Source organism: Anneissia japonica, unplaced genomic scaffold (genome assembly GCF_011630105.1).
Source record: "Anneissia japonica isolate Jap-2015-1 unplaced genomic scaffold, ASM1163010v1 scaffold284958_len54583_cov128, whole genome shotgun sequence".
Taxonomy (NCBI): domain Eukaryota; kingdom Metazoa; phylum Echinodermata; class Crinoidea; order Comatulida; family Comatulidae; genus Anneissia; species Anneissia japonica.
Genome location: NW_022706542.1, coordinates 20,749 through 46,152, shown reverse-complemented (window position 1 = coordinate 46,152; position 25,404 = coordinate 20,749). Strand labels below are relative to the sequence as shown.

General features: G+C 33.4%; 1 protein-coding gene across 1 annotated transcript in view; it reads left to right on the top strand.

The window, feature by feature from the left end:
* Positions 1 to 25,404, top strand: part of LOC117106178 (neurogenic locus Notch protein-like) — a 31,939-nt gene that overhangs the window by 4,556 nt on the left and 1,979 nt on the right. The window contains exons 6-25 of the mRNA XM_033247530.1: positions 1,573 to 1,695; positions 1,884 to 2,006; positions 2,129 to 2,251; positions 2,708 to 2,830; positions 3,909 to 4,031; positions 4,987 to 5,109; positions 5,526 to 5,648; positions 9,398 to 9,520; positions 10,442 to 10,558; positions 10,897 to 11,013; positions 12,910 to 13,029; positions 14,665 to 14,826; positions 15,250 to 15,420; positions 16,246 to 16,365; positions 20,263 to 20,382; positions 23,037 to 23,156; positions 23,675 to 23,794; positions 24,042 to 24,128; positions 24,291 to 24,320; positions 24,768 to 24,914. Of these exons, the coding sequence (XP_033103421.1) occupies positions 1,573 to 1,695; positions 1,884 to 2,006; positions 2,129 to 2,251; positions 2,708 to 2,830; positions 3,909 to 4,031; positions 4,987 to 5,109; positions 5,526 to 5,648; positions 9,398 to 9,520; positions 10,442 to 10,558; positions 10,897 to 11,013; positions 12,910 to 13,029; positions 14,665 to 14,826; positions 15,250 to 15,420; positions 16,246 to 16,365; positions 20,263 to 20,382; positions 23,037 to 23,156; positions 23,675 to 23,794; positions 24,042 to 24,128; positions 24,291 to 24,320; positions 24,768 to 24,914 (2,415 nt within the window). The remainder of the gene's footprint in view (positions 1 to 1,572; positions 1,696 to 1,883; positions 2,007 to 2,128; positions 2,252 to 2,707; positions 2,831 to 3,908; positions 4,032 to 4,986; positions 5,110 to 5,525; positions 5,649 to 9,397; positions 9,521 to 10,441; positions 10,559 to 10,896; positions 11,014 to 12,909; positions 13,030 to 14,664; positions 14,827 to 15,249; positions 15,421 to 16,245; positions 16,366 to 20,262; positions 20,383 to 23,036; positions 23,157 to 23,674; positions 23,795 to 24,041; positions 24,129 to 24,290; positions 24,321 to 24,767; positions 24,915 to 25,404) is intronic.

The window sequence follows — 25,404 nt, the reverse complement described above, 5'->3', positions numbered from 1 at the left end:
ACGCCACTACCACAAAAGGAACTGACACGTTTAAGCGATAAGATAAGACCATAGTTGTACGCACACATTGTGTTGCCAAAGAGAGAATTCTGGAATTAGTTCTGTAGGTGATTAGCCCTGCCTTACTTCACCAGTACATTCCAATACTCGTGGGAATTCCTTTGCTTACCGAACCAATTTTTACATGTGTAAGAAAAACAGAATTTCCCACAAACATGAGAAAAAGAGACAGATCCATCGCCTGAGAATTACAGTTAGATCAAACTTAATATACACTCAACTAAGATGCATTTAATATTAGTACAGCATACATGTTTTATAATGAATCATAATATTGCCGATATTTTACTGTTAAGTGATATAATGTGTTTTTGAAATTTGACCTGGCATGTCCTGGAAATTTGCTTGTTTAAAAATGTACGAACCCTGTGATCATATGCTTGGTATTCTATAACCAAAAGCTTTTTGTAAACCACAAAAAGTGAATCACTTTCAATTGCTGTCATTCTGTATACTTATCTGTGTTTGTATGTGTTGCCTTTGTGATTGCTGATGTTTGGAATATATGAAATATCATAAATTTACAATATTTTTGCAGGTATTAATGCTTGTAATGGTAACCTCTGTCAGAATGGAGGTGCTTGTAACACTGTTCCTGGTTCCTGTACAGCTTATACTTGTACCTGCTCTGGATGTTTTACTGGGGCCTTCTGTGAAACAGGTAAATACATAGTCATATACATGATCAAGAATTTTTAAGAGAGATGTTTCCCTCCTCCCACGAGTTCACATCAAATTCAAACCAAACAATACTCACTATTATTGTCTTTGCCATATGTTTTCATTTGTGTAAGTTTGTGGGTGTGGGTGTGTTCGTGTTTGTGTTGTCGGTTGTACAGATGGAAATGAAATTTACAAAGATGTGAGGTATGACCCAAGGATGAGATTATTATGATCCATAATTGGGTGTATATTTAGAAACCATTGAAATGACAACCTATTTGTCTTACACCATCGTCAGATACAACAACTGTGTAATGAATATTCAAATTGGTGCACTTACGCTAGTAACTTCATTTTTTTTGGAAACAAATTTGGAATATTTTTAATGCATCTTTATATTTAAATATGTGATGCTAAAAACCAATACCTTTTTCTTTTAATTAATTTGACTATTCACATAATTTTTCAATTATGACACCAATACTTGGCATGTACTTTTTTGTCAAGTATAAAAGTAAAACCATTCAGTGTATTTAGTAAGAAGTAAGGAATTGGCAGGTATACCACTACTTAACCTCTCTTAATGAGTGTTTACAATATAGTACAATAAAACGCATTTCCGTTTGGCTGAGTTAGTATTAGAAACATGTATTAGGTTGATTTTATTATTTTATAGAAAGGGATTTGCTGTGGGTGGAGATATACTGTCTACTGAGTGCTGTTACTGTTATTATTACAACTACTATTATTATTACTGTACTGTTACTTACTATCATTATTGTTGTTGGTAATTTAGATTTTAATTTATGCTATAATTGTTATTGATTCTTCCCTTCATTCATTTTATAGGCCTAAATGCTTGTGCTAACAACATCTGTCAGAATGGAGCTGCTTGTGTTGCTGTAGCTGGCTCCTGTACTTCTTACACATGTACTTGTAGTGGATGCTTCACTGGAAACTTCTGTGAAACACGTATGTTAACTTATTTACTTTTGATCAAACTATAGAATTTGGTTTTTTTTTCAAATTACATAATTGATCAGTATCTGCAAATAATCTTGGTGTTTTTTGCTTTAAATTTAATCATGTAAATATGGACAAATTGTTGTTCTATTGCTACTATATTCTGACTCGTCTGTGTTTTTCATTTGACAACTTAGCAATCAGTGCTTGTGCTAACAATGTCTGTCAGAATGGAGCTGCTTGTAATGCTGTAGCTGGTTCCTGTACAGCTTACACATGTACTTGCAATGGATGCTTCACTGGAGCCTTCTGTGAAACAGGTATATTAACTTTCTTTACTTATTGTTATTATTTACTTTGTGCAAGATTTTTCAATTTTAGATAGGTTGTGTCACTGTACAAGCGCCTTGACCATTTTGGAAAATTTTCAATATTTTTGCAGCTATCAATGCTTGTGATGGTAACCTCTGTCAGAATGGAGGTGCTTGTAACACTGTTCCTGGTTCCTGTACAGCTTATACTTGTACCTGCTCTGGATGTTTTACTGGGGCCTTCTGTGAAACAGGTAAATACATAGTCATATACATGATCAAGGATTTTTAAAAGAGATTTGTTTCCCTCCTCCCACGAGACTATGTTTCTTGTAGGGTGCAATTGTTTTGGGCTCTCAACCTTGATTTTGTAGGATCCGCATTGCTGCATTCACATCAAATTCAAACCAAGCAATACTACCATTATTGTCTCCACCATATGTTTCCAGTCATGTAAAGTTTGTGAGTGTGTGTTTGAACTTAACACAATCAAGCATACATTTATACCTGGAAATATGCAATTCAGTATCTGTTGCCAGTTTGCTTGTTAGGACTTCCCACAAAAAGATTGTATATACTACATTTGGATTTTCCTGGGCAAACATGTTTCTGCTTTTATTTTGCATTATAATCAGATTTACATGTGTTAACTTTGTGATTGTTGATGCTTGGAATAAATATATGACATATAATAACAATAATTTTTGCAGGTATCAATGCTTGTGCTGGTAACCTCTGTCAGAATGGAGGTGTTTGTAACACTGTTCCTGGTTCCTGTACAGCTTATACTTGTAGCTGCTCTGGATGTTTTACTGGGGCCTTCTGTGAAACAGGTAAATACACATATTATTGTTATTGCATATGATATGAAATCCTCCTATAATTAAAATGTATACATATTATTACTAGCCTATAGTGATGGTAAACTCGCACTGCATGGTTCGGTGAACATGGGGTTGTGTGAATTTTAGTTGTTCGTAAAGTCTTCGTTTGAAAGATAGGTGAATGAACTGATTTATGACTGCATGGATGGGTGTACATAGTAGTTGAATTGGCACATTTGCTGCATTCACATCAAATTCAAACCAAACAATTCTCACTAATATTGTCTCTGCTATATGTTTTGAGTTGTCTAATTTTGTAAGTGTGTGTTTGAACTTCCATATGTGGGTGTGTGTGTGTGTTCAAAATATCTCAAAAATGCTTGTACAGATGGAAATGAAATTTACAAGAAGTGTTTGGTATGACCCAAAGATGAGAAGATTATGATCCTTAATTGGATGTGGATTTGGAATTTGGAGACCATTGAAAGGGCAACCTCTTGTCCTACACCATAGTCAGATAGCTGTGTAATGAATATTCAAATTGGTGCATTTACACTACTACGGTAACTTTATGGAAACGCATTTGGAATATTTTTAATGCATAATTTTATATAAACATGTGATCCTAAACACCAATTCCTCTTTTCTTTTTCTTTTTTTTATTAATTTGAATATTAACATCATTTTTCAATTTCAACACCAATACTTGGAATGTACTTATTTGTCAGTATAAAAGTAAAACCTTTCAGTGTATTTATTAAGAAGTAAGGAATTGGCAGGAATACCACTATCTAACTTCTGTTGAAGAGTGTTAGCCATATAATACAGTACAATAAAAGGCATTTCCATTTGGCCTAGTTAGTATTAGAAACACGTTTTATGAGATTTATTTCATAGAAAGGGATTTGCTGTGGGCGGAGATATACTCTATACTGAATGATGTTACTGTTATATTTACTATTATTACTACTATTACTATTATATTTATTACTATTACTACTACTTAATACTGTTATTGTTTTTGTTAATGTAGATTTTAATTTATGCTTATAGTTGTTATTGATTCCTCGCTTCATTCATTTTATAGGCCTAAATGCTTGTGCTAACAACATCTGTCAGAATGGAGGTGCTTGTGTTGCTGTAGCTGGCTCCTGTACAGCTTACACATGTACTTGTAGTGGATGCTTTACTGGAAACTTTTGTGAAACACGTATGTTAAAGATGTATTGTCCCTTGCTAAATACCAAAATAATCATAAAAATATTTTTTGAAATTAACTTTCTTCTTCTTTATCGAGTCACTACGTAGCTAGTGTGTATGATCTAGCTTACGTAATGTGGTAGAAGGATTCGCAGGTAGGATGGATAACTGACATGGGCCGCGTCCTGAGCCCTCCTTCTGTGGCCGGACAGGGGACTAGAGATGGACCAGTACACCGGGGTAACCCCCTACTCTTCTCAAATGATGTACTGGGTTCTTTAAAGTGCACATGAGCCAATTGTGTACACTGGACCTATGGTTTATAGTCCTTATCTGAGAAGACTTGTTCCACCACCGGAACCATAGGCAAGCGTGCTGTTCGAACCAACGCCGATACGATGGCTGTATGTCACGGTTCCCCTGTCTTAACCGCTCGGCCAATCGACTCTCCCATTTTGAAGTTATCAACTTGAACATAGAAATATTAGTGTATTTAAAAAATGTCTACTCATCAGTTTACAGCAAAAAAAATTGATAGAAACACTTCCAGTCACTGGAAGTGTTTTATAATTTTTATCATAATTTTTTGGTTTAAAAATCAGGGTACACATTTTTTTAATTCAATCATTTTTATGCACAAGTTAATAATTTGTATGCTATTGCAATATGAGGAAATTTATTTCAAAATTATTTTTTATGATTTTTTTGACATTAGCAAGGGACAATACATCTTATTTACTTTTTTTGCAATAAAATAAATGAAATTCTTTGATCAATTTGATAACTTTGATCAATTTGATAACTTTGATCAAACTATAAAATCATGTTTTTTTCAAACTAAATAATTGATCAATATCTGCAAATAATCTTAGTATTTTTTGTTTTTAATCATGTAAATATGGACAAATTTTTGTTCTATTGCTACCATATTCTTACTCGTCTTTGTTTTTTATTTGACAACATAGCAATCAGTGCTTGTGCTAACAATGCCTGTCAGAATGGAGCTGCTTGTAATGCTGTAACTGGTTCCTGTACAGCTTACACATGTACTTGCAGTGGATGCTTCACTGGAACCTTCTGTGAAACAGGTATACTAACTTTCTTTACTTTTTATAAGGTTTTGTAAATTATTCTTATTGTATTTTTATATCTGTTAATAATATCAGTTACCTTGTTTCATTTAATTGTTTTTAAATATTATAATGATTTTATAATTTTAGATGGGTTTTGTCACTGTACAAGTGCCTTGACCATTTTGGAAAGGCGCTATATATATCAAATTTTTATAATTTAATAATAATTATTATTATTATTATTATTACTATTACTTAATAATAATTAAAATAAAAATTAAATGATTGAAATTCAAACTATAAAATCATTGATCAGTATCTGCAAATTGTAGTCTTAGTGTTTTTTGCTTTTAATCATGTAAATATGGACAAATTGTTGTTCTATTGCTACTATATTCTGACTCGTCTGTGTTTTTCATTTGACAACATAGCAACCAGTGCTTGTGCTAACAACGCCTGTCAGAATGGAGCTGCTTGTGTCACTGTAGCTGGTTCCTGTACAGCTTACACATGTACTTGCAGTGGATGCTTCACTGGAACCTTCTGTCAAACAGGTATACTAACTGTATTTACTTATTGTTATTATTTACTTTGTTTAACATTTTTCAATTTTAGATAGGTTGTGTCACTGTACAAGCGCCTTGATCATTTTGGAAAGGCGCTATACTTATCACATTTTTATAATAGTAATAGCAGGTCAAGTCTTTGCACGCCGCCAATTTAGTTACCTTGTTTCTTTTTAATTGTTTTTAAATATTATAATGGTTTTATTATTTTATATGGGTTTTGTCACTATACAAGTGCCTTGACCATTTTGGAAAGGCACTATATATATCATATTTTTGTAATAAGAATAATAATAATTATTATTATTATTATTTCTTAATAAATTGTATTTTTATATCTGTTAATAATATCAGTTACCTTGTTATTTTTTAATTGTTTTTTTTTATAATTTTAGTTGGATTTTGTCACTGTACAAGTGCCTTGATCATTTTGGAAAGGTGCTATATATATCATATTTTTATAATAATAATTATTATTATCATTATCATTATTATTATTGTTATTTTTCGAATATTATTATTTTATTTATTTTTTTATTTTATTTATTTATTTATTAATTCTGAAGTAATTATAAGTAAAATACATTCAAGAATAAAAACACAGAAAAGTACAAAAAAGCAACTTATTCCACTGTGGTCCCTAAATGAGAATACTTAAATTACAGTTTACATAATCAAAACAACAAAGTCAAATTCAATAATCAAAAAAAGACATCATATAAATAAAGCTATGTATAATAAAGTTCAGATAAATAATGGCTTTTTATGAGTTTTTTAAAAGTGTATATGGATTGTGAATTTTGAACATTATAAGGTAATTTATATTATTGTTATTATTATTATTATTACTTAATAACAACTAAAATAACTGGCGCCTTCTGTGAAACAGGTAGATTATTTAGTAACTATTATTATTAGGCTATGGTCACACTAGAGTCTCAAGCCTGGCTTGACTTACCGCGGGTAAGATTTCGAGCCAGGCTCGAAATTCTGGGTCGGTCACACTACCTGAATTTAGTTGGATTGACCTCCAAATAAGGAAAGTCGAAACAGGAAGTTAGAGCGCTGCCACAATCAAAATACCAGCTTGTGCGCCAGACATTCTTGCGGTCTATCTTTACTTCCTTGAAATCGAATACGAACACATGCACCCGACTTCGTTAATCACATTACTACCGTTGCTGGTTAGGATAATCGATGTAGATCATAGACCTATGATAATGGACAGTATATCGGATGATCTAGGCCTGGGCTCGGATGTAATTGCGATGCTAGTTTTCGGATTGATAAGTGCATTTATAAATGACAACTGATGATTGCGTCTTATTATAATACACACATGAAGAACTCGCAGGTTTTTTATTCAAGAACTTCTAAACGCAATGGCGTCATCGACTGTGATTGGTCGACAGCCGACGAGGAAATGTCAATCCCGGTCACGCCATGGTCAATCTGGGTGCTGAGCCGGGATCGAGATAGGTAGATTGAAATCGAGGTCACACCAGGTGCGAGTCGATCCAGGTGTGGTCACATTACGAAAATCTCATCCGTGGTGAGTCAAGCCAGGCTTGAGACTCTAGTGTGACCGTAGCCTTATTTAGGAATACTGTCACCAAAGAACATTCTTGACAGACCTTGATCCATTTAGATTTAAATAAGATAAAACACAATATTAATATCAATATTTTTACACTATAGTTTTCATATATTTTTCTTTCTGCTATTCACCATCGTACATCGTAAAACTGAATTTTAACTGGCACGGTTACCATACATCCATATTAGTCATACCATTTACATGTGTACCAGTTAGCATTCAAGATTACTTGGATTGCTTCTTGATAGCAGTGTGGGTGATTTTGATGACTAAACTTGATAAGAAACCCAATCTTCACTTTTATATTATCAAGGGAAAAGTTAAAGTTAAGTGACAAAATAATGATAATAATAATAATATGAATAGTATTTAGACTTTGATTAATCTACATTTATTGTTCGAGACCACCTTTGGGACCCGGCTGAAAATGTTTGTTTGGTCTCCATTTCGAGGGTCAGATTTGTGTTAAAAGATTGAAGATTTTTATTTGGTCCTTTGTAAAAGTGGTCCCGAATAAAAGGGGTCTCGGAATTAGAGGGATCTCGCATTGGAGGGTGCACTGTACGTCTAGGCCCTATAGGCCTACGTTGACAAACTTGAAACTCGACCAAACTTTTAAATCGGACAAAACAATGCTGAATAAAAGGTATACACTTAAAAAATATAAATTCAAAAAAACTGATTTGTAATTGCAAAAAAACAAAAATAGTTCACAAACCAGTAAGCATATTATTTTTAATGTCACGTGACCTTTCAAATTTGTCACATCATCCTAGCGTAATTTTGTTATATATATATAAGCACGAGTTGAGCTTTGAATGACGTCATTTACTGTTGAAAGGCGTGTGTGTTTTTCTTTTTTAAATAGCAACCACATTTCATGAATGAATTGAGCTGTGAGAAGTATTTGTGATTGATCTTCACATGGTACAACGATGCACAAGGAAATGCAGTAACCCATATTTCACAAAAAATTACTCACCTTCTTTGACGTGCCTCTGAACAGTTGGCCCAGTATTAAAAAGATAAAGGCCTATATTTTCTCTCGTTTTACAATCGAAAGTGTGATCCCATAGGGGTGTCCCCATAGGGGTATCCTAAATGAGGGGTATCCAAAAGGAGGGGTTCTACTTTAAAACGGTCACCAGGGGAGGATCCAGAAATGGGGGCGGATCCAGAAATGTCCAAAAGGGGGGGCCGAAAGTTGGGCCGATTGAGACAACACTGTCGTAGGGGGTCCGGGGCATGCCCCCGCGAAATTTTTGTGTTCTAGACGCCCGAACATAACATTTGGGGCATTCTGGGCTATCATTTTTTTCTTTTTCTCTCTTTTTTTCTTTTTTTTTCATTTTTTTACCTCCCAAAAGGGGGGGCCGGGGCCGGGCCGGCCCCCCCCTAAATCCGCCCCTGTGTAAGTTACCAATTACAAAAAAAAAATATCAACTGATAGAAATGTAAGAAGTATTTCAGTATTTAAAAAAAATTGAAGATTGATTGAAGGGATGCAGATTCATAATATATTTTAGGAAACAATTGGGGGGAGGAGCTGACAATTCCTCATTTCAACTATTCAAACTCCCTATACTAACTCCTATTTTGACAACATTAAAAAGCGAACATGCCCAGTTTACCCCCTTTCAAGAATTTACTCTGTTCATATTTCAGTGGGGAGTGTATTAGTTTATTACCTTTTTAACAATATTAAGTTAACTTTGTAGAAGCGGTTGGTGCATTGTTTGTGGCTTGAACTCCCAATCTTAAGGTTAGGGGCTTGCGCGAGACACTTTATCTAGGTTTGTCTCTCTCCACCCAGGAGTATAAATGGGTACCCGGTGGCTCACTACGGAAGAAGAAAAATGGTGACATGCAAAAGAATGGGTCACCCTAACACACAATACCAAGGCTTAATACAATGGGCTAACAGCTTATTCCCCTACATTCAGTAATGAATATGGGACTACATTTGCTTTTAAGTTAAGTTTGTGAATATATACTAGGTATAACAATTGTTTTCATTTTAAGCTTTTATGCTTATTTTGAAAAATTATATTTAATTTATTTATTAATGCTCTATGCCATACATAAATTTCACTGATCATTGTGCCAACCATAATACACTTGTTTATTTTTATTCTGTCAGTTTCTAATGGGTGTACTGTCAATCAATGTCAGAATGGAGGTGTTTGTCAAGCTGCAACTTCTTCATGTACAGCTTTCACCTGTTCATGCCCTTCAGGCTACACTGGAACCTTGTGTGAAACTCGTAAGTAATAATGTATTGCTTTATTTTAATAACATCCAACAATGACTGAAGTCACATTTAATGAAACTGAACATTTAACGAAATCACAGTAGAATTATGATTATATTAAATACTAATATAATTTGAACAAATCTCTAGCAGAAGTGAATTAAATAAAAGAAATATTTTGAGGGTGACAGGAGCACAACTTTGTAATCGTGTTTTCGTATTAACCACTATGTTACCAGGCTGTACATCTGCATCCTGTTTGAATAGTGGAGCTTGTCTGTAACATATATTGGGTATTATTTTACTTGTCTATCTGTTTACACTGGAACCCAATGTGAGACTGGCGAGTCCTCTGACTTCTCAAAGGCTGTTCGATTTTTGTTCGACAACTAAATTCTTCAAATTTTCTCTTTTCTTTTTTATATTATTATTAAATAATTTATTTAATAATGCTTTATGCCATATATAATTTTCACAGATCACTGTGCCAACCATTAAAAAACTTTTTTGATTTTTATTCTGACAGTTTCTAATGGGTGAACCGTTAATCAATGTCAAAATGGAGGTGTTTGTCAAGCTGTAACCTCTTTATTTTGTGCTTTAACTTGTTCATTCCCTCAGGAACCACAAAAATACTAGCAGAATTATAATTATTTTAATAGAGGTGAATATAATAATAACAGAGGTGAATTAAAAGCAAAAATATTTTGTGACTATATTATTTGTGACTATAATCCTAAAATTTTCTCCTTTTTTCTAATAATAGTTTCAGCATTTCAGTTGTTTATTCAATTGTTTAACCTATGTATACTTTGATGTTTTTTTCCTTGTGTTTGCTGTTCTCATGCTATGCAACAATATTTTGAGGGTGTGACTTTACAATCATTTGTGTATTAACCACTGTATTTCACCATGTGATTTTTTTTCAAATAGTGGTTACAACAGCCTGTACATCTGCACCCTGTTTAAATGGTGGTGCTTGCTCTCTAACATCTATTGGATATGTCTGTACTTGCCCATCTGGTTACACTGGAACCCGATGTGAGACTGGTGAGTTCTCTGACCTCTTCTCAAAGCTGTCTGATTTGTTAATTTAAACAAAACTATAACAGAGGTGAATTAAATGAAAAACTATTTTGTTAGTGACAGCAACACAGCATTGTGATTATTTGTGTATTATTTGCGAATATAATCCTAAAGTTTTCTCTTTTTTTCTGATAATAGTTTCAGCATTTCATTTGTTTATTCAATTGTTTAACCTATGTATATGTTGAGGTTTTGTCCTTGTGTTTGCTGTTCTCATGCTATGCAACACTATTTTGAGGGTGTGACTTTACAATCATTTGTGTATTAACCACTATATTTCACCATGTGAATTTTTCAAATAGTGGTTACAAATGCCTGTGCATCTGCACCCTGTTTGAATGGTGGAGCTTGCTCTCTAACATCTATTGGGTATGTCTGTACTTGCCCATCTGGTTATACTGGAACCCGGTGTGAGACTGGTGAGTTCTCTGACCTCTTCTCAAAGGCTGTCTGATTTGTTAATTTAAACAAAACTATAACAGAGGTAAATTAAATGAAAAAATATTTTGTTACTGACAGCAACACAACTTTGTGATTATTTGTGTATTATTTGTGAATATAATCCTAAAGTTTTCTCTTTTTTTCTGATAATAGTTTCAGCATTTCAGTTGTTTATTCAATTGTTTAACCTATGTATATGTTGAAGTTTTGTCTTTGTGTTTGCTGTTCTCATGCTATGCAACACTATTTTGAGGGTGTGACTTTACAATCATTTGTGTATTAACCACTATATCTGTCTCTTATACACATCTAGCCGCGCGGTTAATTTAACCGAGTCCCGCTTGCCCAGGAAAACTGACCAGGTTAGTTTTACCTAGCAGGAAAGTCCAATGCGAACAGCGCGAGTCGGGTAAACTTCCCAAGTCATCACAGTGAATGACCTTCATCAGGCTGTCAGGCAATTACGCATGACCTGTGACCTGGAATAAAACGTCACACACAAACATCTTGATTAATTTCGCGCTGTTTGCTAGTGTCTTGATTTTGAGTAATTTTGTCATTTTTTCACTTGTTTACTCGGTTTGTTTCAATGGCCGATTTATATGGAGCATTAATAAATGTGCTAGGTCTTGGTGAGACAATCCATCGCGATTATCAACAAATACAACATGATGTGGGCCTAGTCCAAAGAAACACTGTCACAACATGAAGGAGAACCCGGCGGTTTAGCTTGTTACGATCTGTCGTACGTGAGCGTCAACGTCACGATTTAGCGCCCCCAATAGTTAAATCTGTACGAATGGTTAGTTTCACCATGGCCTGTGGTAAAACTAACCACGTCGATAAATCCCAGTGCGAACGACAGGAAGTTTACCCATTGGAATGTTACCCACAGTCTCGGTAAAAATTTCCCTATTTTAAATCCAGTGCGATTGCGGCTTAAGCCTCTGGAAACCCCTAAATTGTCATATTTTTCAACAACACCCGACCATACCCACTTTACTCTTTTTGGGTACCTTCCCACCCAAAAAAAAAACGTCACGGAGAAGAAAAATAATATGTATTTTCTACTTATTAGTAGAATTCCTTTATATAAAATTGATTAAATAAGCCTCTGAAACCCCTAAATTGTCATATTTTTCAGAGGATCTGGACAAACAACACTATACCCACTTTGCTCTTTTTGGGGACCTTCCCCCTCCCCCCCCCCACCCCAAAAAGAAAAAATAAAATCATACCTGCTCTTAGTTTTTAATTTTCTTTGAAAAATATTTATTTTGTATATTAATTTGTTTTGTTGAATGTGTAGAGAGGTACTTTTTAAAAAATAATAACCAAACTTGTATAAACCAATGAATGCCAAGTTTTCTTTCAAGGAATTAAAGATAGAATGCACATCTTTATGTACAAAAGCCTTAATGTAATCAATGAAGCAATAATTTATTGCTGAAAGATGTGAACATAAAGCCACTAATCACCTTTTTAATATACCTGCTTCAGAAACCTAATCTCAATGATTCTTCAGGTTATGGCTAATTTTCCTACCTTTATTTTTACCTACCTAGAATCCTATCCACAACTTCATTTACATTTTCATTTAAATTTTTGTTTGTGTTATGCTGTGACATGTCCGTTGTGACTGTTCGATTTGTAGTGGAAACAAACCTTTCTTTTTTCTGAATCATAAAATTACAGTTATTCACAATCAGTAAAAAAGAGTAATTCACGAAATGAACTTCTTTAGGTGACGTCATGCTCAATAAACTATATTTTTTAATCTTAAAAGTGCTACCTGGCTTTGCACTGACCATATACCCCTCCCCTAAAACACTTCCATAACTTATAACTAATCATGGTTATTGTTTTTGTTTAAGCAACCCTTGCCTGTAGTAACTCACCGTGTCTAAACGGAGCAACCTGCTTTGACATCTTCAGCTCCTACATCTGTGTATGTACTACAGGATATGCAGGCACCAACTGTGGATCATTATTAAGTAAGTGATAAGACAATGAAGATAATAATAAATAATAATAATTTGGTAACCAATTTCCATTCAGAAAAACTTAGCACCAACACATTGGAGATAATAATTAATGTGGTGATAAAGATGATAATAATGATCATAATGATGGTGATGATGTTATTTTTACACATGCAAGTGATTACAAGTCACCGATTCAAATCTGCTTTAAAATTTCTCTATGAAGTTTAGTGGAGTTTAAGATTGGATACTATAAATAATCTGATAAGTGCCACTCTGAAATAAGTGTGCATTAAACATGATTTTTTTTTGCAAGCGCCTGTGGATAAGTGCCATGATATGCAAAGTGTATTCTGTTTTGAATAAATGTAACACCATTTAAATGAGAGTAGGCGTTCATGTCAATGTCTCTTCTATTAATCAGCAATAACACTAACGTTAGAACATGCCAGATAAGCCTGTGTTAGAGCACAAAGTATGGTCTTAAAAAGCACTCAAATAAGTGCGTTCAAAAGCCACCAAAATCTGCGGCTTGTGGCTCAGTTATTTACGGTTTTGTTGCAATAAATTTGTAATGTATTTTGATAGATAAATATATTCTTATAATAAATTAATGTTTTTTAGCAATTAGATTTAGGTAATATTTTAAAATTTTAATGACAATTGTACATAGGTTGAATTGGCTTGCTTGTAATAAATTTAATGTTATGTATATTCTTGTATAATTAATGTATTGTAAGTTATTTTTATACCCTTTTTCAAATGTTTTTTTTTTTAACAATATTTTACGAAAGTGGTGCATCCAGCCAGAGCTGATCATTAAGGACTCTTAATACATAAAACAAGTAACAAAGTAAATATAAAGAAATTAAAATGATATAATAATAATAAAAACAATTGAAAAGAAATTATATATACATATTATATAAATAAAATTTAAAATAACATTAAATTGACTATAAAATTATTAAAAACAGGATAATAATGGCATAAAAAATGAAAGGCAAAAAAAAAAACACAGCTAAAAAAAATAAAATAAACAACGTATTAAAAAAAAAATGTACAAGTTAAGGGCCAGTCTGAAGAAATAAAGAGAGAGAGACAGAGGGAATAACTAACTAAACCATAGAAAGAGAGAGATATTTTGTAGTGCCTTAAAAGTGAGGCAGCCAAGTTGAAACTGATATCTGAGTTGAATAGGAAGAGTGTTAGTTTAGGCATACTCCTTTGTTCCATATTCAGTTAAAATCTTTAATGGTTGGTTGGCTTAAATGCATTATCTATATGTAATAATGTTTTGTTGTATATATTGTACTATAGACTTTATGTCGGAATTTATATCTAATGGCCTCTCTCTCTTTATTCGGAGTAACGTTCATTTTGCGTCCTTTATATTTATATGTTTGACTTTTAAAAATTTTTCATGCAATGTAATATCCAAATGTAATTTCCTTTTGGACAATAAAGTTATCTTGTATCTTTATACTTTTCTTCCATTCGTATTGTGAATTCAGATAATTTTTAATATTTTTATGTTGCCTTATGAATGTTTTTATACCAATAATTAAAAAAATGAAATAAATGAAACAAGTTTATACATATAGTACTATAGCAACTGTTACAGCTTATTTTGTCTATGTTTTTCAGCATCATCTCCATCATTTGATTCCTGTTCAACCAACAACCAATGTATGGCTGGATCAACATGCTACAACAGCTACTACCAAGGCTCAACAGACCAACAATCAGATCAGTATTCTTGTAAATGCGTAACAGGTTTCACAGGGCCGCTATGTCAATTCACTATAGGTATAGTGATTTTCTTTTTGTATGAGGAAGAAAAAATATTTTGATGTGACATTCTAATTCTAATTTGACTGGTTCTTTTTCTTTATCTGTTTTACAGAGTGGTAAAAAAAAAGTGTAATTATAAATAATATTTAATCCAATTTTTATTTTTTTAGGTCTGATTCATATTTTCTTTTGTCTTGCTATGTATTTAACTGAAATAAATAACTTCATCTGCATTGACCACCCTTGCAAAACACTGTTAAAATAAATTAATGAATTGATTCACGTATAAGAGTGACACATTTACAATCATCCCCTTTCAACATTTTAAGACAATAGGCAATCTGGGGTTGAATAATATGGCTTTCAAGTAGGCCATGCTTTAAGACAGTGATGAATAAAGATGATGATGGTGTGTTTTAATATAATTATAATTTTCAGCTCAAGTACCTAGTATGGATGTGTGTACTTTGGAAGCAACTACTAGCCCATGTCTTAACTCTGCAACTTGTAACAACATGTACCACAGCCAGTTAACCACCACTTCAATGCCTGTCTTGAAGTACTGCACATGTACAAGTAACTACATTGGATCACGATGTGAAACATTAGGTATGCCTTTCATCACTTTTATTAGGTGATTCAGACAAACCCTCCTTGCTCCAAAGTACTGGAAATTGTCAGCAACTGCAGATCATCACATCATGTCTCTCTTAAAGAGGTTTTCCACTAGGCAAATTTATTTGCACGACACAAAAGGGTTCGCTGCAAAAAAGAAATAGTTGTGCAGGCGCGAATCCAAAGGGGGCCCACCCTGCCCAGGTTCCCCCTTTTGCTTGGGAAGTCAAGAAAATAAAAGGAAAAAGAAATCGCCCAAAAGGAATCCGCTGAAACACAGGGAGAGGCAGATGGAAATTGAACCGGGAACCTAGAGATCTCAATAGTTCAACGCACACACAGTGGCTACCACCAGATTAGCCGACTGAGCTAAGCTGATCACTAATCAATTAATGTATCAGTAAATTTAACTCAGAGCATTACAGTTTTCTGCCTTTTTATATTATGCATTTTGAACAACCTTGTATCTTGTATATAATATATCGGTAAATGTCTTTTTAACTCAGAATCCTGCCGAATATTACAGTTTTCCACTGTTTTTTTATATTACGTACTTCAAAAAATAACTTATCTTGCATCTTGATTTATTTTCTTGACAATACCCCTTAAACACTGGAAAACTAATGGTTTATGCAACAAATGTGCTTAATTGTATGCTTTGTTTTATATTTTAAGTAACATTGGCATAGTTGCTGTTCTTTTTGTGCAGTCAGTAATTGTACTCTTGCCTTAATTTAGAACATATAATAGTCTGATGTTGGTGATCATTATGTTAATTGAAAACCTTTAGTGAAATTGGATTATATTTTTTCTCCACAGTTTCATCAAATCCATGTAACAGTTCTCCTTGTCTTAATGGAGGGGCATGTAACAATTTTGTAACATCATACACCTGCACATGCCCAACCTCGTATACTGGCACACGTTGCGAAACACTTGGTAAATACTGATTTAACATTTTTTTGTTTAACAGGAAGTGAAAATGACAAATTTATCTTCTTGTTTTTGAAATAAGTTTTGTTTTATTTCCTTTAATGTTTTTATTGTAAATTCTTTGTAAAATGTTTTGTAAAATTTTGTTTTATATTATTGATTTGCTCTAAATAATGATCACTAACCAATTTATGTTGTATAAATGTTAATTACTTTGTTATAGAGAATAGATGTGATATATCAGTAACTGTCTTTTTAACTCAGAAAAGTTGAACATGGGCAACTGAAAGGAACTCAACTCAACTCAACTCAACTTGACTCATGTCGACAAATATGCGCGACTGTCAGTTCCTTTCAGTTGCGGTCAGTTCCGTTCAGTTGCGTTCAGTTCCGGTCAGTTCCTTTCAGTTGCGCGGAGCGCTCATGTCGACGAGTTGAGTTGAGTTGAGTTCCGTGTCGACCTGAGCCTGCCTTAAGCAGGGCCTAGGAATAATATTCCTAGGGAATATCACCTATCAAAGGAGATCACGTTTAGTTTACTGGCGTGTATTCATGCGGCAATTAGCAGTGATTTTAGTGATGGATTGACAGATAGTTTGAGGAGCAATATTTTGTAGTGCCTTAAAAGTGAGGCAGCCAAGTTGAAACTGATATCTGAGTTGAATAGGAAGAGTGTTAGTTTAGGCATACTCCTTTGTTCCATATTGTTTTAGTTTAGGCATACTCCTTTGTTCCATATTCAGTTAAAATCTTTAATGGTTGGTTGGCTTAAGTGCATTATCTATATGTAATGTTTTGTTGTAAATATTGTACTATAGACTTTATGTCAGAATTTATATCTAATGGCCTCCCTCTCTTTATTCGGAGTAATGTTCATTTTACGTCCTTTATATTTATATGTTTGACTTTTAAAAATTTTTCATGCAATGTAATATCCAAATGTAATTTCCTTTTGGACAATATAGTTATCTTGTATCTTTATACTTTTCTTCCATTCGTATTGTGAATTCAGATAATTTTTAATATTTTTATGTTGCCTTATGAATGTTTTTATACCAATAAATAAAAAATTGAAATAAATGAAACAAGTTTATACATATAGTACTATAGCAACTGTTACAGCTTATTTTGTCTATGTTTTTCAGCATCATCTCCATCATTTGATTCCTGTTCAACCAACAACCGATGTATGGCTGGATCAACATGCTACAACAGCTACTACCAAGGCTCAACAGTCCAACAATCAGATCAGTATTCTTGTAAATGCGCAACAGGTTACACAGGGCCGCTATGTCAATTCACTATAGGTATAGTGATTTTCTTTTTGTATGAGGAAGAAAAAATATTTTGATGTGACATTCTAATTCTAATTTGACTGGTTCTTTTTCTTTATCTGTTTTACAGAGTGGTAAAAAAAAAGTGTAATTATAAATAATATTTAATCCAATTTTTATTTTTTTAGGTCTGATTCATATTTTCTTTTGTCTTGCTATGTACTTAACTGAAATAAATAGCTTCATCTGGATTGACCACCCCTGCAAAACACTGTTAAAATAAATTAATGAATTGATTCACGTATGAGAGCGACACATTTACAATCATCCCCTTTCAACATTTTATGACAATAGGCAATCTGGGGTTGAATAATATGGCTTTCAAGTAGGCCATGCTAGACAATGATAAATAAAGATGGTGATGGTGTGTTTTAATATAATTATAATTTTCAGCTCAAGTACCTAGTATGGATGTGTGTACTTTGGAAGCAGCTACTAGTCCATGTCTTAATTCTGCAACTTGTAACAACATGTACCACAGCCAGTTAACCTCCACTTCAATGCCTGTCTTGAAGTACTGCACATGTACAAGTAACTATATTGGATCACGATGTGAAACATTAGGTATGCCTTTCATCACTTTTATTAGGTGATTCAGACAAACCTTCCTTGCTCCAAAGTACTGGAAATGGTCAGCAACTGCAGATCATCACATCATGTCTCTCTTAAAGAGATTTTCCACTAGGCAAATTTATTTGCACGAAACAAAAGGGTTCGCTGCAAAAAAGAAATAGTTATGCAGGCGCGAATCCAAAGGGGGCTCACCCTGCCCAGGTTCCCCCTTTTGCTTGGGAAGTCAAGAAAATAAAAAGGAAAAAGAAATTGCCCAAAAGGAATCCGCTGAAACACAGGGAGAGGCAGATGGAAATTGAACCGGGAACCTAGAGATCTCCATAGTTCAACGCACACACAGTGGCTACCACCAGATTAGCCGACTCAGCTAAGCTGATCACTAATCAATTAATGTATCAGTAAATTTAACTCAGAGCATTACAGTTTTCTGCTTTTTTCTATTATGCATTTTGAACAACCTTGTATCTTGTATATAATATATATCGGTAAATGTCTTTTTAACTCAGAATCCTGCCGAATATTACAGTTTTCCACTGTTTTTTTATATTATGTATTTCAAAAAATAACTTATCTTGCATCTTGATTTATTTTCTTGACAATACCCCTTAAACACTGGAAAACTAATGGTTTATGCAACAAATGTGCTTAATGTGAAAATGACAAATTTATCTTCTTGTTTTTGAAATTTGTTTTGATGTTGTTTTCTTTAATGTTTTTATTGTAATTTCTTGTGTAAATGATGACTAATGATCACTAACCGATTATTGTTGTATAAAATGTTAATTACTACTGTAGAAAATAAGAGAGATCTCAGCACAAAGAGTGTGGAGGGTGAGAAGCTTAATCAGATTTAAATTCCAAACAGAATCCTCAATGGCCCATTTGGTTAATGCATCTGCATATAGCAGAAGGTCTCTTTTTCACACTCATCTTTAATGTTCAAAAAAAGATGATTTCTATTTATTTAGGTATATATTTACGTATTCTATATGCCCATAATTTGCCATTATTGTTTTGTGTAATACTGTATACATACCAATCGTATCGATAGAAGTATGTCTCAAAATGCATTCATTAACCTTAACAATAAGCCTTTATCAAAGCTTGTATTTAGGGGTTGGTATACTATCATTTGATTAACATATATTATTATGTGGGTAGCACCTCCGGTTTATGGATATAAATAATAATATTTTATTAACATATGGATTATTATGGATAATTTCTCACATAAATGTATAATATTGTATGTTGCTTTTTTGTAATACTCATGTAGTATAGTGAAAATTAGAGCCCTGTGACATTTTTCGGGCACCAAGGTTCTCTACTGATTTAGCATTACTAGGGTATAAATATAAAATTGGGCGGGGGTACCTCCTCAAAAAGGCAGAACAAATTATTGGTGGACATTTTTAAAATGGCCGCCATAATTTACATAGTGGCTTATAACTTTACTTATACCCAATGAAAAAGGCTAAATCTGGTGTCTAAGTATATGTTATTGGGGTCACCAAATTCAGTGGGATATGTTATAAAAACCTAGAATAGCAGACATTTTTTAAATTCAGGATGGCCGCCATAAAATGGTCTCGAATTCTCATTAAAAAAAAATGGTCAATTTGGTATCTAATCATGTTGACATGGTTTCAATAAGCTGGGATGGCAGCCATTTTTAAATTCAATGTGCACGTTAAAGACCGCAGTACACTCTTCGGAAAAGAGTAGGGGATTATCTCCCAGTGTACTGCCCAATCATCACCAGAAGGACCCCACTGGAAATAAGTCGTCTTCTAGACTTTCGTGGGCTCCTTGGTGTTTACACCGAATAAATCCAATCTGAATTTTAAAAATTTGTTCTGCTCCCCGTCCCCCTCTCAATTTGTTATATATACCCGGCCTATTGATTCTAAATCAGTAGAAAAACCTTGGTCCCTGAAAAATGGTCGCAGGGACCCTGATTTCCACTATACTATGTTGTTTATTGTTGTTTATGTAGTGAGTACTGCATGTAGCAGTGCTCCTTGCCTTAACAATGGGACTTGTAATGATCTTGGAGCTGAGGGATATTCTTGTACATGTACAAGCTCATATACTGGCACTCGTTGTGAATCTGCTGGTAATTTTTTTTTTTTTCATTTTCTGTTTAGCACAACAATTAGATCTACAGTTGAACTTGTCTAAGTCGAATCCAAAATGGCATTAAAATACTGTTTGACTTAATAAAATTCGACTTACAGATTGTTAGTTTATGGAAAACACAATAATTTGGCATGTAAAATAAGAGCGACTTAGGAATTATTCAACTTAGGCAAGTTTAACTGTATAGTATAAATAATACAATTTGAAAGATCAAATTATCTATTCTGTTCTCCTACCAATGCTTCAGTTTGAAATAATAATATATTTATGTACAGTAATGCTGGGATTATTTATGGTTAATTGCTCAAATATGTTTAATATGGTATGTTGCTTTTTTTGTGTATAAAATAATATTGCATGTTGTTTATGTAGTGAGTACTGCATGTAGCAGTGCTCCTTGCCTTAACAGTGGGACTTGTAATGATCTTGGAGCTGAGGGATATTCTTGTACATGTACAAGCTCATATATTGGCACTCATTTTTAATATATTTTTGAATTTCTGTTGAACACAGCAATTAGACCTACAGCATAAATTAGACCTATAGTATAAATTATCCCATTTGAAATCAGTTTTATTCTTTTTTAAATGATCATGACATATCACAATGGCATAACGTATCATAACATATCATAATGATCATAGCATATCATATAACATATCATAATGATCAAAACATATAACATATAATGATCATAACATATCATATAACATATAATGATCATAACATATCATATAACATATCATAATGATCATAACATATCATATAACATATAATGATAATAACATATCATATAACATATCATAATGATCATAACATATCATATAACATATAATGATCATAACATATAATGATCATAACATATCATATAACATATCATAATGATCATAACATAACATATAACATATAATGATCATAACATAACATATAACATATAATGATCGTAACATATCATATAACATATCATAATGATCATAACATATATAACATATCATAATGATCATAATAATATATAATGATCATAACATATTCTATAACATATCATAATGATCATAACATATCATATAACATATAATGATCATAACATATAATGCTCATAACATATCATATAACATATAATGATCATAACATATCATAATCACCATAACATATCATAATCACACATTGCAGTGAAGGCACTGTAGCTTGGTAGTTCTTGGTTTTCATTCCCAGGTCTTGGGTTCAATTCCTATCATTTCTTCTAAACGCCCAAAAACAACCAGGGGCGGATCCACAGATGTCCAAAAGGGGGATCCGGAAAAGGGGCCGAAAGTGGGGCTGATCGAGACATCACTATCCTAAGGGGTTCGGGGGGTATGCCCCACAAAATTTTAGTTTTTTAGATGGCCAGAAATAACTTCTTAGGCGTTTTGGCGACCAATTTTTTCTTTTCCTTTTTTTTTTAACTTCCCAAAAGGGGGACCCTAAATCCGTCCCTGACTACTCCAATACCTAGATATGGAAGTGTGTTGCACATCGTGTAATCCTTTAAGCTTCAATCGGAAGGTTAGGACTGATACTCGTCAAACTGTTTTTATTCTTAGGCAAGATACTTTATCTGCATTTGCCTCTCTTCACCCAGGAGTAGAAGTGGGTGCCTGGTAGGAGATAAATGTTTCAAAATTAAATTAGTAGTGCTGATAGATAACTAGGAATACTCCCCAAGTGGCAGAGGGGCTTGCACAATGTGAATTTAGTCATAATGTGTTGTAATTGTATGATATAGTTGAAAACTGGATTTTGAACAATTTCATCATAACCAATTCCACTTATTTTTATCTGACAAAATCCGAAAGCAATCCTCCATCTAATTTGAACCACTTTCATTTGACCACTTTTATATGAGGGCCTTCCTAATGGAGGCAACTTAATTTTGATGATTTCTCACAAGTATGACCACATTGCAAGAAGGACCTCCATTCCAAGTACCAGTTCTGTCTGATCAATTCAGAAAGAAAGGAAAGCCTCCCTAACATGTTGCACTTCATCTATTCAGTGGCATATTCCCCCCCCCCTGCCCTTTTGAAAAGGGAAAAGAAAAAAAATGAAAGAAAAGCAATAATTGATTGTCCAAAACGCTCCAGAGGTTATTTTCGAGCATCTAGAAAACAGGAAAGCCCTGACCACCAAGGGTGGTGTTGTCTCGATCGACCCCACTTTCAGTCCCCCTTTCGGACATCTCTGGATCCGCCCCTGTAATATGCAGAACATTAATTATGTTCAGTAAATTATAATTTACAATTTATACACAGCTGGTAGCTATTTATATTACAGGAAAATCCTACCTTAATGGTGCTATTTTGTCCACTTCTTAAGATGTCCTTTGTTGGTACCACCTCCAGCTGGGGTATGTCCACTGCAGAACAAGAGCTTCCTTAGCGGCTGGTACCACTTTCTACTGTTTAGTGCAGAACAAGGCACCTCTTATTTGCTACCATCTGCATCGATCCTGTTTACCTCTGAACAAGATGTTTCTTCGGATACTGTTTGCTTATGTTCACAGCAAAAAAAATCTGAGCTTGCCTTAAATCATTAACTTCCTTATGCATTGTAATATTCTTTGACCAGTGATATTTCTTGTTGCATATACAGTAAGTACAGCTTGCAATCCAAACCCATGTCAAAATAATGGTATGTGTATGGAATCTGGAACATCCTTTATGTGTGTGTGTGCAGCAGGCTATAGTGGCACTACCTGTGAAACAATCGGCTGTAAGTTTTATATTTTACATTTTACATAAAATAATATTAATAATTTTGTTATTTTGGAGATTATATACAATTGGTACATGATGATGGTGGCACTTTTGTGGAAAGATAAAAAATAAACTAGTATACAGTACGCATCTATTTCATATGAACAGACGCCATGTGTGTGCACACCATCATCATCTATCATCATCCATTCACCTCATCTCTCTTTTCTGTGCCATGAGGCACACAAGGCCAATCATAATCCACTACCATCATCATAAACATCATAGATTATCCATCAGTCATTCTACACATCCATCAATCATCGATCAATCGTCCATCATTCATTATAAATCTGTTGATTGATTGATTGTCATCATGTCGTAACCACATTCCAGTCCTCAAACTTTCATTCTCTCTTATTATATTCTGGTATTTACTTGTCCATCCATATGTCTATCCAGTTTCCCCACCATTGTAATTAACTCCTGTCATTGTTATTTTTTTATTTATTTATTTTTTTTTTCGTTTTTTAGCATCAAGTCCGTGTAATTCAAATCCATGTCAAAATGGCGGAATATGCACCACACCTACTACTACAACTTACATGTGTATGTGCTCTGGAGGTTTCTCTGGCACAAACTGTCAAACATCAGGTAAGAAATAACTGAAACTTGTGGATTTTAAGTAAGACAACAACAACAGTAGCAAATAGAAACCTAAAATTTGAGAAAATCTTTTTTTTCCTTCGGAGGCTAAAAGCAATAAAATGTTTATGAGGATTTTGAATGTAATACTGTTTGCTTCTATGAGGATCAGGTACTTAATCATCTTTATAAATTATTGTTGAGTAGTAAAGTAAAGAAGCCACTGTAATATTTTATATCGTTTTCTATTATCCAGGAACAACATCAACTCCTTGTGACAGCAATCCTTGCAATGCTGGACAAGAGTGCTTTTTCACGCCAACTATGTACGTTTGTCAACCAGGTACATATAAGTTCATTTAATAGTTTTATTTTCCTTGGTATTTCATTAACAGAAATCAGCACTAATGATACACAGTAAATATATTTTTTTATAACACTGTCAAATCAAGTATAATATAAAATCATGATTATTTTTTACTTGTGTACCATTTCTCATTTGCAGCCACCGGAAGAAGACGACGAGATGTTGAAGGTAAACAGCTTGCGTATTTTCATGTTTGAATTAGCTATTCAAGTTTGTAGAGTATTTTCTTGTCTAACATTTTTTTTTTTATTATAAACATTTTGATAAAAAAATCACCACTTAAAATATGAATGTAAAGCATTCTGAATATCTTTTAAAACTGAAAACAATCCCAAGACAGTTGTGAAAAATACTGTTCTTACAGTAAGTAAGACTATCGAAATCCATGTTTTTCTGCCTATTTTTATGTCTTTTACATTAGGTATTTAAACTTTCGGGTTTTTTTTTTCACATGGAGTCATTAACTATTTTAAACTTAATTTAAACTATAATTTATTTCATTGTATTATTTTCATTATATTATTAATTTCATTTGTTTAATAATGTACTACCAGTGTTTCATTTTATATAGTTCACCTGATTAATATGCATCCACATACTGGTTAATATTTTCAGTGTCTCTTGAGTTGCCAGGTTATTCCAGTGTTTGTGCTCCCAATCCTTGTGGAAATGGTGGCACATGCCATCCATTTGAACATGGAGAACAAGAATACTTCATGTGTGAGTGTACACCAGGATGGACTGGAACCAACTGTATGGATGGTATGTGTATTAATCTATTTTTAATTTACAACAGCACCACCAAATTTTAATTCAGTGGCGTAACTTCTATGAGCTCCCACTGGCTAAAGCCATGGCCGCGGGAAGTTCATATCAACATTTTTTTCTTGAAGAGAATATGTTCATAATGAAAAATATGCCCTTAAAACGTTAAAAGCACCAAAATTGGCAAGCTTTACCCTGTACACCATGACTCTACCTCAAATTAGTAGGCCTGAGGTAGCCTAGGGTCAAAGGCCTTTTTGTTAGGTGGCTGCATTGCTTGCAGCAGATTTTGGCATTTCATTTATTCATATATATTAAATATTAATGGTAAAAATCACAAATTAGTGGCACAAAAATAAATGAGATAGGATTCTAAACAGCAAAGTTAATTAATAATGTAGTTATGTCTATTGAATTGAATCAAACTATTGTTATGTCTACTGAATCAAACTATAGTTATGTCTCTCAAAAAAAGGTCAATCAAAAA